Here is a 17,670-nt window from a genome sequence, read left to right as displayed (position 1 = left end):
AAGTTCAATAATGGGCATCAATGCAGGTTAATAATTATAACCCTTACGTTATTAATTTTGTATTCATCTAAAATACATTTCTCTTAAGCAAGTGTTTATATTGTGTTAGAAAGTTTACATGAGTTCAAATAATTTTGTAAGGTCTGAAAAAGGTTTCTTTTGATCCAAATGCATAGTATGGTTAGGTACAGTACAGTCTAGATTATCCGACGTAACCGGGACCGGCCTGTTGTCGGATAAGTGAAAAGTTAAATAATATGGAAACCAATGGTAACTCATCACAGTTCACGGAAAATATACTTTATGCATGAAGAACCGGCATAGGGTATCTTTAATTTAAAAATATTGTTTAACACTAATCAGTAATGAAGAAATTTTACAGCAGGCAATCTGAGCACAAACACACAGCAGTATATACATAGCACAGCAATTATACAACAGGCAATGTGAACAGAAATACTATACAGGTGTCATGCTTCTCGCGGAGAACACTGGGTTTGTGAGCCCTTGGACCACTGCCGAGGAGCGGCAGTGGCAGGCAAAACCACCCCCAAACCAGAGACAAGGCAAAACAGTACTGGAACCCCGGACTGGAGTTGCAGCTGGGGCAAACAAGCTGGAACAGGCAGAGCAGGAACAACTAAACTTTACCTATGCTTGACTTCCGTTCCCCAGGAGTTGAGCCCCTGGGTGCAGGCGGCCGGCAGGACTTACAGGACAGGGCGGGAGCTGGACACCAACAGAATACACACAGGGTCTACAATACACAAGAAAGGCTAGGCAGAATACTAGACTAGGACCACACTAGGTAGAAAGCAGACAGGCACAAGAGTAAGGACTGAAAGCTGCAAAGCAGCCACTAAGACAGAAACACAGACAACCAAGAACTAGACAAGGAATACAGACCAGAAACAAGACTAGGAAATAAGCAATAAAACCAAAGCTAAACTACGCACAGACTAACTAGAACCAGACAAGGAACTCAGACCAGAAACTGGACTAGGGTGAAGTGCACAGAGCACACCACCATACCAGGGACCTTAGACAATTCAAATGCAAACACAGAAGTTTCCAGGTGGTTAATAAAGCTCATTAGCAACTGACGTTCAGCTGCAGGAATCACAAGGCAGCTACGGGTGCTGTTCAGGCACAGACAAGAGAAGCAAGTCTGGCAGCCCGGAAGATCCATACCGGACTGGGCTGAAGTCTGGAACGTGTGACATTTCATAGCAGCCACCAGAGGGCGAGGTGAGCACAGACAAGGAAACAGTCACCATCGTGACAACAGGTACAGAACCGAGCAAAGGAAACCATATTTCTCAACTGCATATACAGTACCAAGTAGAGCCCCATTTCTCAAGATCACTGTGTTGTCTTTTCTAGTCAAAACCAGTGTGAAGCAGAAATCAAGGCAGCACAACTAAAAGTGGAAAACCTCCGGCTCTAAGAATGAGAGCAAGAATAAAGAAAGTGCTGTAAATGAACAAAGAGAAAATACAGTACGGTACTGCATAAAACTCATTGTACACAAGAATCTTACCATGGTTCCGTTTCTACAAAAGCACAGTCTCAGATCAAAAATGGTTCCCTGCCTGGAAAGCAGCTGAAAACATCTTTAATTTAGTGTCCAATGTTCCCATCAATCTGTTCCCATATGGCTTATTATGGGAACATTGGACCCTAAAGGGTTAATTAATGTTTACTTTAGCAGTTTCTTTTTACAAAAGTTTCTGCTCTATAGACAAAGCAACTTTTGTCCTCTTTCCACTGGTCAAAAATTGCTGCCATGCAATAAAAGCAAAATCTCAGCTTAAAAGTTTTTCTAATGGTTCCCTCACCGTACAAACGGGGTCCCAGAAGCAAAAATTACTGCCATGCTGTAATGTTATAAAAGCAAGATCTCAGCTTAAAACTTTTCAACAATTCCCTTGCTGCAAAAGCGGGGTTTCAAGTCCAATGTTATAAAAGCAAGGTCTCAGCTTAAAACTTATTCGGTGGTCTTCCCTGCACAAGCGGGGTCCTAGGTCCAAAAAGTATGGTTCCCTTGCATAGAACCATGGTCTCAAAAACAAACAAAAAAAATGTAATGCATGAAAGCATGGTCTTAAATAAAAAAAAACGGTTCCCTCACTGCAAAAGCGGGGTCCCAGATCCAAAAATTCATGCATTGAATCATGGGCTAAAATCACAAAGAGAAGAGAAGCCACTCGCTTCTTAACTCACTTGAGGGGGTGCATGATGGAGTATCGGCTGCAAAGCATAGTTCCCTTGCAGAGAAGCACGATCTCAGATCAAAAACATGGCTTCTTTGCAGTGTGTGAGGCCGGAAAACAGGAACAGAAGCTGTGTGCTTTTCTATCGGCAATGCAATGACATCACTGGTGGGGGGGGGGGGGGGGTCTTTCAGAATGATACACCTGATGGATTAACAGAGGTTGGATAATCAAGACTGTACTGTAATTCTATCTTATGGTGTAGAAACTGTGCAGGTGTTATTTACAGACTAATGAGGTATAGGAGAAATTTTCACTTAGCTGGATTCAGTCAAAAGGAAGGTGGAACTGGACTTTTGTGTTATAAGAGAAAACATATTGGGAATGATAGTTCACACTAAGGGGTCCTTTTATTAAGTTGCATTAGAAAGTGGCCTTAGTGTGCCCTTACATTGGTTTTTAACAGAAGAATCGAGAAGGTCTGACATCGGACTCATACTGAGTATCCGTAAGCATTCCATGTCCTCGTCATCGGTGCTGAGCTCATTGCGGGTCCTGCAGCATAAAAAACCTAAGAAGCATCGCCTTCGTTCTCCTTCCAGGCACTCTGCATACCTCCCTTGCATCAATGTCCTCAGTACAAGGGAATTGTCCATGCTACAGTGACTGCTGTCCTTCTCTCCAGCTCATTTCTCACCGAGAGCATTCAAGGTCTTATATACCTATGCCTGCGCATAATATATCTTGGGCTGCATCCACACCATTTTCTCAGCTGGTTCCAACGCCTGTTCTTCATGAGGAGATCCAGGCTATGCTCAAGGAGGAGCTTTCAAGGCTACTGGATTTGCAGTCAATACAGGCTTACAGTATGCTTGTGCCAGCTTCAGCCCAGCCTGTCAATACATTAGAGAGACAGTCATGGGAGAGGTCACACATGCCGGCTCGGCATCAATCATCCGGTGTGGCTCAAACCCGACTGATACATGCATCGACATTACCAGAGGAACTTTCTCCAACTAAGGAGACTCATCTGCCTCGATGGCGATGTAGCATAAACACTCTAGTTGACACTCTCTTTGACGCACTTCCATGAGCAGTACTTTGAAGAGTCAGACTCAGACCTGTTCTGGGAGACGGATCAAGACCCGTAGGACCTCTCAGCTGAGAAATCCTATGGCATTCCAACTGATCCTTCTCCCCCACCTGAAAGACAGAGATCTCCTCCAGAGAGTGTATCTTTTCTTGGCTTTGTCCGTAAGATGGCTCAAGACATACCTTTCAAATTGGAAACAGAGGAAGAACCTCATTCAGAAGTTTTTTAAGTTCTAGATTATGACTCTCCTCCTAGAGAGGGAGTTATTTCCTCTTAATTCAGTTATGAAAAATATTCTACACAAAAACTGGGAACCTCCACTAACAGTTCAGGTAACCCCAAAGAAAATTGATACAATGTATAGAATACAGAAATCCACTGAGTTTGAGAAAATGGTTACCCCATCATTCCCTAGTTGTGGAATCTGCTTTAATGCACACTCACAGTGCAAGATCTCATGCTTCTGCTCCTCCAGGAAGAGAAACTAGATCATTAGACTCTTTTAGCAGAATAACTTATTTGGATTATCAACTTTATTCCACCATTTACTTACTACTACTACTATTTAGCATTTCTATAGCGCTACAAGGCATACGCAGCGCTGCACAAACATAGAAGAAAGACAGTCCCTGCTCAAAGAGCTTACAATCTAATAGAACAAAATCTCTAATATAGTGTACTCTATCTTTTGCGGAATTCCTTCCCCCCGAGAAAGCTAAGGACTTCCAAAAGCTTCACAGAAAGCTTCTTGACTGGCATAAATATCTGGCAAGGCATGTTTTTGATACCTTTGATATCTCTTTTTGCATTTCCGCCTTAGCTGTGGCAATGCAATGTCTCTCCTGGCTCAGGGTCTCCATCCTTGAATCTGCTGTTCAGGAGCTTCTAGCAGATGTCACTTGTGGTGGAGAAGGCTTGTTTGGTGACAAAGCTGAGGAAATGGCCAACCTAATTAAAAGGTATACAGATACTATAAATACTCTATCCAGGCCACAAACTTCTGCTACTTCTTCTTCTAGAAGATTTGCAGGAGGATATTGACACTCCAATTACTATATGTTTAAGCATCATTACACTCCTACTCCTCCACCTCAAGGGACTACGCCCCAACATTCGCATCTAAGGCAACAGTGAGGTCAAAAATTCCAGACACCTGCACAATCTAAACAACAGCCTGAATTTTGACTCTTTCCTAGAGAGCATTGCCACCATACAGTTGTCCATTCCAAGTGATCTACTTGTTAGAGGGAGGCTCATTCTCTTCCAACAGAGGTGGCCTTTCATAATCTCCGACCATTGGGTGCTACATACCATTCAGCATGGCTACGCTCTGTGTTGGCATGGAAGACCTTCTCACCATCCACCGAGTCTCATTTCAACTCCCTCCAAATGAAACTACTTCGAGGGGAACCCTTGATCCTCCTCCAGCAGAATGCAATAGAACCAGTTCATCCACCGGACAGGGGTTGAGGGTTCTATTCCAGGAATGTTTTCATACCAAAAAAGATTTTTTTTATTTTTTTTTGACGGGGTGGGGGGAGGGGGTGTATGTTCCAATCTTCGATCGGCGAGACTCAAACAAGTTTCTACTCAAAAATTTCACATGGTATCCCAGGGATCACTACTTCCCATGATACAAGTCAACAATTGGTTTTGCTCTCTTGATCTCAAGGAAGCATATACCCACATATCTATTCTCCCTGCTCACAGAAAGTTTCTCCACTTCTGCTGAGGAACTCTGCACTATCAATACAAAGTCTTACCATTTGGCTTGGCCTCAACTCCTTGCCTGATAGTGGTAGCAGCTGCAACACTTCACAGGTCGGGCATGCATATTTCTTCCCCTACCTGGATGACTGGTTAATCAAGGCAGCCTCCCAGGTGTCATCGAACACCTCCATTCTGTCCATCATAGGGCTCCTCTCCTTGGATTTGTGTTCAGTTATGCCAAATCACATCTTCAACCAGTTCAGACCTTAGAGTTCATAGGGTCTCTCCTCAATACTACGTAGGGATGAGCTTTCCTTCTTGAGCCAAGGGCAAACAACATACTGCATCTTGCCACTCAGATGTTCAACAACATCCAAGTATCTGCTCGTCAGATACTCCACCTCCTTGGTCACATGACTTCAACAGTCTTCACGTCTGAATTGCTGAGTGAACACTTCTCTCAGTGGCTGCAAGCCGCGGGATTACTATCAGTTCATATTCAAATCACTCCACAGCTATGCTGTTCTCTAAAGTGGTGGATGGAGTCCCAGAATCTCACCCAGGGTCTATCATTCCAACCCCTTCCACAGATGCCTCCATGACAGATTGGGGAGCACATCTTGACGGTCTCCACACACAGGGTCCTTAGTCCGCATGAGAGAAATGATATATCAATTTCCTGGAACTGCGAGCTGTTTTAGAATGCTCCCCAAACATTCCAGGACCATATCCTTGGTCAGGTAGTACTTGTTCACATGGACAGCCAGGTAGCAATATATTACCTGAACAAACACTTTCCGAGCACTCTACCAAAACCCTCATCCACACCCTTGTCACCTCTCGTTTAGACTACTGCAATCTGCTTCTTGCTGGCCTCCCACTTAGTCACCTCTCCCCTCTCCAATCGTTTCAAAACTCTACTGCCCGTCTCGTCTTCCGCCAGAGTCGCTTTACTCATACTACCCCTCTCCTCAAGTCGTTTCACTGGCTCCCTATCCGTTTTCGCATCCTGTTCAAACTTCTACTAACCTATAAATGTACTCACTCTGGTGCTCCCCAGTATCTCTCCACACTCGTCCTTCCCTACACCCCTTCCCGTGCACTCCACTCCATGGATAAATCCTTCTTATCTGTTCCCTTCTCCACTACTGCTAACTCCAGACTTCGCGCCTTCTGTCTCGCTGCACCCTACGCCTGGAATAAACTTCCTGAGCCCCTACGTCTTGCCCGATCCTTGGCCACCTTTAAATCTAGACTGAAAGCCCACCTCTTTAACATTGCTTTTGCCTCGTAACCACTGGTAACCACTCGCCTCCACCTACCCTCCTCCCTGTACACATTAATTGATTTGATTTGCTTTTTTTTTCTATTAGATTGTAAGCTCTTTGAGCTGGGACTGTCTTTCTTCTATGTTTGTGCAGCGCTGCGTACGCCTTGTAGCGCTATAGAAATGCTAAATAGTAGTAGTAGTAGTAGTAGAATAGATGCTTACCACCTCTGTCAACAAGCGATCCAGATATAGACTTGGGCAGCTTCTTGAAACATCTCTATAAGAGCTGTTTACCTTGCCGGTAAATAGAATGCTGTAGCAAACAAGTTGTATAGAGTCCTTCAACCTCATGAATGGTCCTTCAGCACCTCTGTAGTTCGTTGAATATTCCAGCAGTGGGAACCCGGGCGATAGACCTGTTCCCTTCTCCTCAGAATAACAAGCTTCCCTGCTTTTGTTCCAGGATATATGTTCCCAACCCTAGAGCCCGAGATGCCTTCCATCTCAATCAGTCCATTGTTCTATCTGTCTTCATCTCTAAGCCACACTATAATCCTGGAGAAGCAGTACTGCATACTTTAGACTGCAAGTATGCTCTAGCATACTATCTAGAATGCACAAAACCTCATAGGAAGTCTTCCAAGCTTTGTGCCCTTCTTTAGTAGCCATACTGGGTCAGACCAGCGGTCCATCTAGCCCAGTATCCTGTTTCTAACAGTGGCCAAGCCAGGTCACAGGTACCTAGCAGAAACCCAAATCATGGCAACATTCCATGCTAGAAATCCCAGGGCAAGGAGTGGCTTCCCCATGTCTGTCTCAATAGCAGACTAAGGACTTTTCCTCCAGGAACTTGACCAAACCTTTTTACTACCCAGGTATGCTAACCGCCCTTACTACATCCTCGGCCAAAGAGTTCCAGAGCTTAACTATTTCCTCCTATTTGTTTTAGAAGTATTTCCATGTAACTTTCTTGAGTGTCCCCTAGTCTTTGTACGTTTGGAATGAATAAAAAATCGATTTACATCTACTCGTTGTACATCACTCAGGATTTTGTAGCCCTCAGTCATCTCTTCTTCGACCCTAACAGATTGGGAATTCCCATCACCAAACGTACAGTCTCAACTTGGCTGGATGACTGTATTTCCTACATGTATACTCAGGCTGGACTGACCCTTCATGCCCTGGTGACAGCTCACAATGTGAGAACCATGGCAGCTTCAGTAGCCCATTTCCACTCTGCCTCCATTGAAGACATTTGTACGGTGGTTATGTGGTCTTCTATCCACACTGTCACTACTCACTACTGGAGCAGCATTCTAGGTGGGATAGCCGGTTTGGACAAGCAGTTCTGCAAAATCTGTTTACTACTTAAGTCAACTCCGCCCTCCGGCCCTTTTTTTTTTTTAACACCAGGCTTGCTATCTGCTTATTTCATGTTCCTCTCTAGTCCCTTCACCATCATTACCTGAAGTTTGCTATTCTGGGCCAACGTATACAGTTCTGGGCCATGCCCTTCAGGTTGGCAACTGCTCCAAGGACCTTCTCCAAAGTTATGGTAGTGGTTGATGCCTTCTTGCAAATCCACTACCAAGCTGATGGCTGATCGCCTGCAATCCCTGGAATAGGTAATCAATTTCGAAGAGCTCCATGATGCCATCTCACTCCCTGGAGGCCCTGAGCATGGGATTATGTTCAGGTTCTGGGCTCCATGATGACGGTAATGGAGGTGGTCCCTTGACCATGGGCGCATGTTCTTCTGTTTCCCTCCCGTTGGTCACCGGTCTCCCAGGATTACGGCGTTCACCTTCCGTTGTTGTTGGAGTCCAGGAACGGGTTGAGATGTTAGATATCAAAGTGCGACCTCACAAAGTGACATACTGAGAGGTGGTGACCATGGATGCCAGCCTCTCAGGTCTTTGGTCCTCAGTGGAGGCAAACTGATGGATCAGTCCCCTGGAACTCAGGACAATCTGGTGGCTCTGCAGGCCTTTGTGTGCTTCCTGGCCTGCAAAAATAGCCATTTCAGAGAAACTCTTGCAAAAATAAAGTATAACACATCACGAACAAGAAAGATATAAAAAATTGCTACAGGGCAGGAGAGGTTTTTGGATTGGTGATAGTTTTTAGACAGCAACTTTCAGTTAAAATAGAGTGCTGTCCCTGCTAAAGTCTTTTCCTCCACCCACTGAAAATATAGTGTGAACTATAATCAGATTTTTTTTTTTTTTTTTTTTTTTGGGGGGGGGGGGGGGGGTTGGACATTCCACAAATTCTCTATCTCCACCTGCTGGTCATTGGGCAAAACTACCCACAACTACTGGAATAGTGTGAAACACTAATGGATAGAGAATTATCAGGTAAGACACAATTTCTCCTTGGACTGGCTGAGGGTACTGGGAAGACATGCCCCTAATTGCTTGCTTACTAAGGATTTCACTGGAAGGGAAGGGCGTTTTAGGGTGGCATGCCAGCCCCTTTATTCTTCTCTAAGATCATGAGCTTACTCATCGGCTTCTTAATACTCAGAGTAAAATTAACAATACTTCTATTGGTAGTGGTAATTTTTCTTGAATTATGCAGCTTGCAAAGCTTTACCACAAGCTGTGTTAAACCATTTGCATGCAGAACAGCTCATTATTTTTTAATGTGCATTGGGTCAGATTTTTGCTGCATTAGCAGCAAATCACCCATGTTTACCACAATTATTGCTCAAAGCCATACATTAAATGAGTAATAATGTGTTATTACTCTAATACAGCTAGATAAATAGGCCCCTTAGACTCTAAGCTCTCTAGAGACAGGGAAATACCTATTGTATCTGAATTTCACTTGCCTAGAGCTACAACTGAAACATCACGAAATAAATCAAAATAATAATCCAAACAAAAAAAAAAAGAGAGAAATTTGTTTCAAAAAGATTGAACAAGACCTCATATAGCTAGATTTTCACTCTTTTTTTCTACAGTTATTAAATAATTCATTTATACAGTGTTCCAATAACAATGCCTAGTAACAAAAGGACTCTTTTACTAAAATGCACAGAAATTTGAGATTTTCCAGCACACTAAACCTAGAGTTTATGCAGCATGTTTTAGACTATTTCAGAAATATGTTTATGCAGCTCATGCGTTAATGTAGCAATTAGCATTTGCACTTAAAATGTAATTAAACTCTGGAATTCATTGCCAGAGAATGTAGTAAAAGCGGTTAGCTTAGCCGAGTTTAAAAAAGGTTTAGATGTCTTCCTAAAGGAAAAGTCCATAGACCATTATTAAAATGGGGAAAATACACTGCTTATTTATAGAATAAGCAGCATAAAATGTATTGTACTTTTTTGGGATCTTGCCAGGTACTTGTGACCTGGATTGGCCACTGTTGGAAACAGGATGCTGCCCCAGAATGGCAATACTTATGTACTATCTGCTGGGGTCAAAGTGGGAGCACTTACTACCTCCTATATAGGGGCACTAGGTGCTCCTGTGTTAACACTGCATTATCCAGTTACTGCACACTAATCATAACACGCTAGCCGGATAACACAGGAACACCTATGACATGCCCTTCCAGAAATATTTTTCAAAAACAGTTACCATGTGCTTGGCATGCAACAACAGGAAATTACTGCAAAATGCTTTCATGCATTTTGCGATAAGCCTTTTCTCATGCACTAACTGCGTATTAGAGCTTAACGCCTTTTAGTAGAAGGGATCTAGAGGTTGTAGTAGTATATGCAGTGCCAGTATGCGCCGGTACACTGTACCGGCACCTTTTTTGTGAGGTCCGGCTCACCTGCCTGCTTCCTTCCGTTCATGCACCCATGCTTCCAGTGTTCAAAATCTTTTGTTTACCCGAAGTTGTGGCGAACCGGCAGTGAAAGCAGCTGGCAGGCTCGCCTCATCATCGCTTCCCTTCCCTCTCAGCGTCCTGCCTTCCTCTGATGTAATTTCCTTTCTGCGAGGGTGGGACGTGCTGAGAGGGAAAGGAATCAACGAGGATGCGAGCCTGCCTGCCTGCTGCTTTCACTGCCTGTTCACTGCGACTTCAGGTAAACAGAAGAATTCAATGCAGGGAGCACAGGTGCACAAACGGAAAGTCGGGGAGCTAAGGGCGGGCAGGTGGGGCTGGGGCGAGTTAGTGGACATGGAAGGGAGGGGGAGGATAAGGGCCAAAAGAGAATCGCTGGACATGGAGGGGAGGACAGGGGAGAATCACTGGACATGGAGGTGAGGGGGAGGGGAGGGGAGGGTGTGAGAGAGGAAGGCATGGAAGAGAGAAATGCTGGACATGGATAGAAGGGGAGGGCAGGGGAGAGAGGAGAATCGTTGGACATGGATTTGAGGGGAAGGCAGGGAAGAGAGAAATGCTGGACATGGATAGGAGGGGAGAGAGGAGAATTGCTGGACATCGATGAGAGGGGAGGGCAGGGGAGAGAGGAGACATACTGGACATGGATGGGAGGGGAGGTCAGCGAAGAGAGATTCGCTGGACATGGATGGAAGGGGAGGGCAGGGGAGAGAGGAGAATTGGACATGGATGAGAAGAGAATCACTGGACATGGATGGCGGGGAGGAGAGAGGAGACGTGCATGGATGGAGGGGAGGAAAGAAAAAAGAAGAAGATGCACATGGATGGAGATGAGGGAAAGGGAAGAGAGTTGAAAAACTGCACATGGTTGGAGAAAATAGGCAAAAACTGGATCCACGTTATTCCTCCTCCAGTCAATTCCACAGAGGAGGACCCAGCTTTTACTTATGGATGTAGGGCAAGAAATGAAGAAGAAAAGAGGAAAGTAAAGAAATAAATGGAAAGGAAGCCCTGTCAATGGAGTTAAGAGAACAGATAGAGAGCAGCAGAATCAGAGACTGGGACCAATATGGATAGAAAAACAAGGAAGAGCATGATCAAAAGGGATGCCCAAGTTTTGCTGAGAACGTCCTCGCAAAACATCCCAATGGAGGGGCGGGGAAACCCGTATTATCGAAACAAGATGGACGTCCATCTTTCGTTTCGATAATACGGTCGGGGACGCCCAAATCTTGACATTTAGGTCGTCCCTAGAGATGGTCGTCCTTGGTTGTTTCAGATTTTCGGCGATACTGAAAACTAAGGACGCCCATCTCAGAAACGACCAAATGCATGCCCTTTGGTTGTGGGAGGAGCCAGCATTCGTAGTGCACTGGTCCCCATGACATGCCAGGACACCAACCTGGCACCCTAGGGGGCACTGCAGTGATCTTCAGAAATAGCTCCCAGGAACATAGCTCCCTTACCTTGTGTGCTGAGCCTCCCAAAACCCACTACCCACCACTGTACACCACTACCATAGCCATTAGGGGTGAAGAGGGGCACCTAGATGTGGGTACTGTGGGTTTGTGGTGGGGTTTGAAGGGCTCACATTTACCACCACAAGTGTAACAGGTGTGGGGGGGGGGGGGATGGGCCTGGCTCCACCTGTCTGAAGTGCACTGCACCCACTAAAACTGCTCCAGGGATCTGCATACTGCTGTGATGGACCTGAGTATGACATTTGAGGCTGGCACAAAATATTTTTAAAGATTTTTTCTGAGGGTGGGAGGGGGTTAGTGACCACTGGTGAGTAGGTGATCCCAGATTCTCTCCGGTGGTCATCTGGTCAGTTCAGGCACTTTTTTGTGCCTTGGTCATAAGAAAAACAGGACCAGGTAAAGTCATCCAAGTGCTTGTCAGGGACGCCATTTTTTTTCCATTATGGATCGAGGATGCCCATGTGTTAGGTATGCCCAAGTCCCACCTTCACTATGCCTCCAACACGCCCCCGTGAACTTTGGTCGTCCCCGCGATGGAAAGCAGTTGGGGACGCCCAAAATCGGCTTTCGATTATGCCGATTTGGGCGACCCTGTAAGAAGGACGCCCATCTTCCAATTTGTGTCGAAAGATGGGTGTCTGTCTCTTTCGAAAATAAGCCTGAAAGTCACCAGACAACAAAGGTAGAAAAATTTAATTTTATTTTCATTTTAGTGTTTGGAATATGTCCAATTTGAGAAGTTACCATCTGCTCTCTTATTTTGCACTGGGTATATACAGCTTATAGAAATTATTTAAAATGATGAAAACAAATCACGTTATTTTTTTTCTCCTATACTAGTATAATATTTTCAATGATGTATGTTTTTATGCGCCGTGGCTGGAATAAGGGTGTGGCTATCATAGGGGTGGAGCCATATGTGGGGACCCCGCCCATAAAGAGTATCGGCACCTTTTTTTCTACAAAAAAAGCACTGAGTGTATTGTACAGCCAAATGTACAGTACCATGTTGTAAAATATCATTCTCTCCTGCATTAAACATATGGCCAGGGTGAAAAGTGATGTTGATAGTATGTTCTATGCCTATAAAAGCAATCATTCACTGTTAATTCTGTTCTCTGTTGTAAATTGATCTAGCTACTATAACTTGGAAGATGTGGGCCATGAAACTATGAACAAGTTCCTTTCGAATCTTGTGGAGAAGTCCCTCGTAGACCTGGAATATTCCTACTGTATTGAAATAGGAGAGGTATGGCTAATTTATTAATATTAAACCTACTACTACTACTACTTAGCATTTCTATAGCGCTACTAGACGTACGCAGTGCTGTACACTTGAACATGAAGAGACAGTGCCTGCTCGAAAGAGCTTACAATCTAATTAGGACAGACAAACAGGACAAAATTTGAGATAAGGACAAAGGGTAGCAAGATTCCGGAATCCCAAAGAGTAGCAAGATTCTGTTCAGAGTCCCAAAGAGTAGCAAGATTCCGGAACCCAAATAATAGCAAGATTCTGGAATCCCAAAGACTACTACTACTACTTATCATTTCTAAAGCGCCACTAGACGTACGCAGCGCTGTACACTTGAACATGAAGAGACAGTCCCTGCTCGACAGAGCTTACAATCTAATTAGGACAAACAGGACAAATAAGGGATAAGGACAAAGGGTAGCAAGATTCCGGAATCCCAAAGAGTAGCAAGATTCCGGAACCCAAATAATAGCAAGATTACGGAATCCCAAAGACGACTACTACTACTTATCATTTCTATAGTGCTACTAGACGTACGCAGCGCTGTACACTTGAACATGAAGAGACAGTCCCTGCTCGAAAGAGCTTACAATCTAATTAGGACAGACAAACAGGACAAATAAGAGATAAGGGAATTACTGAGGTGGGGATGATAAAATAAGGGAAATGGGACTTGATATACAGCCTTACTGAGGTTTTTTGCAACTACATTCAAAGCTGTTTACATATATTCAGGTACTTATTTTATTACTTTATTACAGTAATATTTATTACATTTTAGTATCCGTTTTTAATTTACAACCACTTAAACTTCCGGAAATCACTAAAAACTAACCTGTTTAAAAAGGCATACCCTACCGATCCAACTTAAATGCCTGATCTCTGCAACACAACAAACTAAAGTACGCAATGGACACAGCACTGCTCTTCCGCTGACTGTTCTACATGAACTTTATCTTACCACAACATCACATTGTATTTGTTCACACCGGAGTCTGCGAACGCCTCTCCGGTACTATGTAAGCCACATTGAGCCTGCAAATAGGTGGGAAAATGTGGGATACAAATGTAATAACGGCTCAAGCTTCTGTACAGCATCACTGCGTTGCACACTGGTTAAGTCTTCTTGCTGAGCGTTGAGCTTGAACTGGTGATCCTGTGTCCCCTGAGGAAGCCCTTTTGGGTGAAACGGGCCCGTTGGGCTCGGACTCTGTTCAGGAGAATCACCTACGGTCAAGCCAGCAAAGCTAAGTTATTTAGATTACTGTTTTGTTTTTTTGTTTTTTAGTTACCAGCAGTAAAAGTTTACAAAACAGTGACAACTCTATAGTTACTGACTAGTAAAAAAAACCCCGTTTCTGATGCAAATGAAACGGGGGGCTAGCAAGGTTTTCTTCAGAGTGTGCATGTGGGAGTGTGTGTGTCCCTGCCCTCTCTCTCTCTCCCTCCCCCTCCCCCCTCCGAGTCCAGTCCTTCAGTGTTGTTTCCTGCTGTTCTGTGTTTTTGTTACAGAGAGAGTGAGGGCATCTCTCTCCCCTCCCCCCTCTGAGTCCTTCACTGTTTCCTGGGATTTCGTGCTGTGCTGTTTTCCTTCACTCATGGGGAAACCGGATATCTCTGGCGCTTCACACTTCCGGCTGGAGGCTTCAGTGGTGCCTTTTATATATATAGATGTTGCAATTTTGTATTGTTGTATTTGGCAAATTGACAAAATTCACAAAAAAAAAATTTTCAGAATAAACTTAAGAAGAGAACAAAATAAAATTGACAACCTTCTTGGTTGGTTGGGGGTTTTTTGACCAATGATTAGAAATGGCATATATATGACCGAGATGGTCGGACTGCTTCAGATTTGCAGTAGCAGGTTATGAGGTCTTTCCCCCTGTTGTCTTCTTTTTTTTTCACTTTGTGATTTGAGGTGTGTTCAACACATCTAGAATTTTAACTCGCTCTTTTTTTGTTTTACCATTGAGGTGATTTTGGAGCAGAGTTTCCCCGATGGTTTTCTTTTTTGGATACAAATGTAATAAATAAATACCCAGGGCACTCAGTTTATTAGTCATCTGTGTGGAACCATTGAATGTCAAAGGCTTTGCTAAAATCTAAATACACCACATCTAGCGCTCTCCCTCGATCCAACTCTCTGGTTACCTGGTCAAAGAAATTAATCAGATTTGTCCGACAACACCTGCCTCTAGTGAAACCATGTTGCCTTACGCCTTGTAGTCCATTGGATTCCAAAAACTTTACTATTCTCTGTTTTAAAAGCATTTCCATTAATTTCCTTCCTACAGAAGTCAGTCTTAGTGGTCTGTAGTTTCCAACCGCTTCCTTACTTCCACTTTGGTGGAGAGGGACTACATCTGCTCTTCTCCAGTCCTCCGGGACCACTCCCGACTGTAGAGAAGCACTGAAAAGATTAGCCAGCACAGTCACGTATATCTTTCCTAAGTTTCTTCAGTTCTCTCGGATGTATACTATCTGGCCCTATTGCTTTGTCCACCTTTAGCTTAGTCAGCTGTTCATGAACACAGTCCTCTGATAATCATTCAGGGACTACCACCCCTCCATTCCTATTTGTGTCTGTCTTCTGTGGTCCTGCTCCCATGTAGCATTGAGCTTTGTGTTTAAAAGAAATCAAGAAAGTGCTCTGCAATGTCCACTGGTTACGTTAATTTAGTTCCATCCTCAGGTTATCAATAGAAATCAAACAAAATAAAACATGGAAAAGAAAATAAGATGATACCTTTTTTTATTGGACATAACTTAATACATTTCTTGATTAGCTTTCGAAGGTTGCCCTTCTTCATCAGATCGGAAATAAGCAAATGTGCTAGCTGACAGTGTATTATAAGTGAAATCATTCAAGCATTACTATGACAGGGTGGGAGGATGGGGGTGGGTAGGAGGTATGCATGGCGACATCAAAGCATATCATTGATATTCTAACAGGATGGGTGTGGATAGGTGAGGGGTGGGGTAATCAACAGAGACATACAGCTTTATGGTTTATAATGGGCTAGGAACCCCAGGTCCTTGTTAAGTCCTTTCTGTTGGGTGTGAAAATATTCAATCATTCTGACTTCAAAGGTCTTACGTTCTTGTAGGGTTTTAAAGTTACCTTTCAGGATTCTCACTGTGAAGTCACTGGTACAGTGTCCTGGTCCTGTAAAATGCTGACCAACAGGGGTGGGAGCCCTACTGGCACCAGTATTGTTCATGTGATGTCTATGTAAATTGAATCTTGTCTTAAGCATCTGGCCTGTTTCTCCAATATAGCATCCTTCGTTACATTTTTTACACTGAATGATATATACCACATTGGAAGATGAGCAAGTGAAAGATTCCTTTATGTTGAATATCTTTCCTTTGTGGATGACTGTGGGGTCCTGTGAAATATTTTGGCATAGTTTGCAACTGGATAAATTACAGAGAAGTGTGCCCTTCTGTTCCTTTTCAGTCTGTGATGGAAGTTTACTTCTGATTAGCTTGTGTTTTAAGTTGGGTGGCTGTCGGAAGGCCAGTACATGCTATTTCCATCCTCAGAAATAGCATGTACTGATTTTGCTTTCCTTGTACGTTTAATATAGTTGGCCAGTGTTCAGCATAAGGTCTTGTTTGTTCAGTGAATAATTGAATTCCAGCTGTCATATTTACCGTGATATGTAAAAGTCTTTCCCCCTTTCTGATTTCCCCTCTTATTGGATATATGTCACACTGAATGGTTTCTGATCTTTAAACAAGCTGTAATCATCAGACAAAGAGAACCTAAGTAAACACATAACACAGTTTTTAAATTATTCCTTCATTTATTTAAGGAATAAAGAGACCCTTTTACTAAACTGTGGTAAAATTTGCAGTTACCATGGTTTAACATAGGATTTTACCACGTGGTAGCTGCAGATGTAACATAGGAACTATTGGGGACATTTCCATTATGCCCCAGCTTGGAGAAGAGACGGCTGAGGGGAGACATGATAGAGGTATATAAAATAATGAGTGGTGTGGAACAGGTGGATGTGAAGCGTCTGTTCACACTTTCCAAAAATACTAGGACTAGGGGGCATGCGATGAAACTACAGTGTAGTAAATTTAAAACAAATCGGAGAAAGGTTTTCTTCACCCAACGCATAATTAAACTCTGGGATTCGTTGCCGGAGAACGTGGTGAAGGCAGTTAGCTTGGCAGAGTTTAAAAAGGGGTTAGATGGTTTCCTAAAGGACAAGTCCATAAACCACTACTAAATGGACTTGGGGAAAAATCCACAATTCCAGGAATAGCATGTATAGAATGTTTGTACGTTTGGGAAGCTCGCCAGGTGCCCTTGGCTTGGATTGGCTGCTGTTGTGGATAGGATGCTGGGCTCGATGGGCCCTTGGTCTTTTCCCAGTGTGGCATTACTTATGTACTTATGTTTTATTGTAGGTCATGTGTTAGCACTCAGTTTAATGCATAGTACCTGTTACTAATTAGCACAAAAGCACTTGGTACCTCCTATCTAGGAGGCGGTAAGTGGTCCCGTGGTAGCTCTGCATTAGGCAGTTAGTGCAGCACATTAACTGCCAAACGCCTTCTACACCACTCGCGGTCCATGCCCTTAGCACAAAAAAACACTTAAACCCTGATTTACTACACACTAACTAAGAGAATACCAAATGCCCCTTAACTCAGCTCTGTACTAACAGTTAATTGGGCGCTAAGGACTAGATTAAGTAAGTGGTGCCTAAATTTGGGTGCTGAAAAAAAATGCACACTAAACACTATTCTATAAATGGCACTTTGAGTTGGGCGCCATTTATGAAATAGAACATAGCGAAGGGATCTGGTGTAAGCCTGGTGTAAAT

At 43.6% G+C, this 17,670-nt stretch overlaps 1 protein-coding gene across 1 annotated transcript in view; it reads left to right on the top strand.

Moving 5' to 3' along the window:
- Positions 1-17,670, top strand: part of LOC115467300 (activating signal cointegrator 1 complex subunit 3-like) — a 689,265-nt gene that overhangs the window by 543,752 nt on the left and 127,843 nt on the right. The window contains 1 exon segment of the mRNA XM_030199160.1: positions 12,709-12,820. Coding sequence (XP_030055020.1) covers positions 12,709-12,820 — 112 coding nt within the window.

Source organism: Microcaecilia unicolor, chromosome 3 (assembly GCF_901765095.1).
Source record: "Microcaecilia unicolor chromosome 3, aMicUni1.1, whole genome shotgun sequence".
NCBI classification, from domain to species: domain Eukaryota; kingdom Metazoa; phylum Chordata; class Amphibia; order Gymnophiona; family Siphonopidae; genus Microcaecilia; species Microcaecilia unicolor.
Note: the sequence above shows the minus strand (reverse complement) of the source record. Positions and strands in the feature narration are given on the sequence as shown.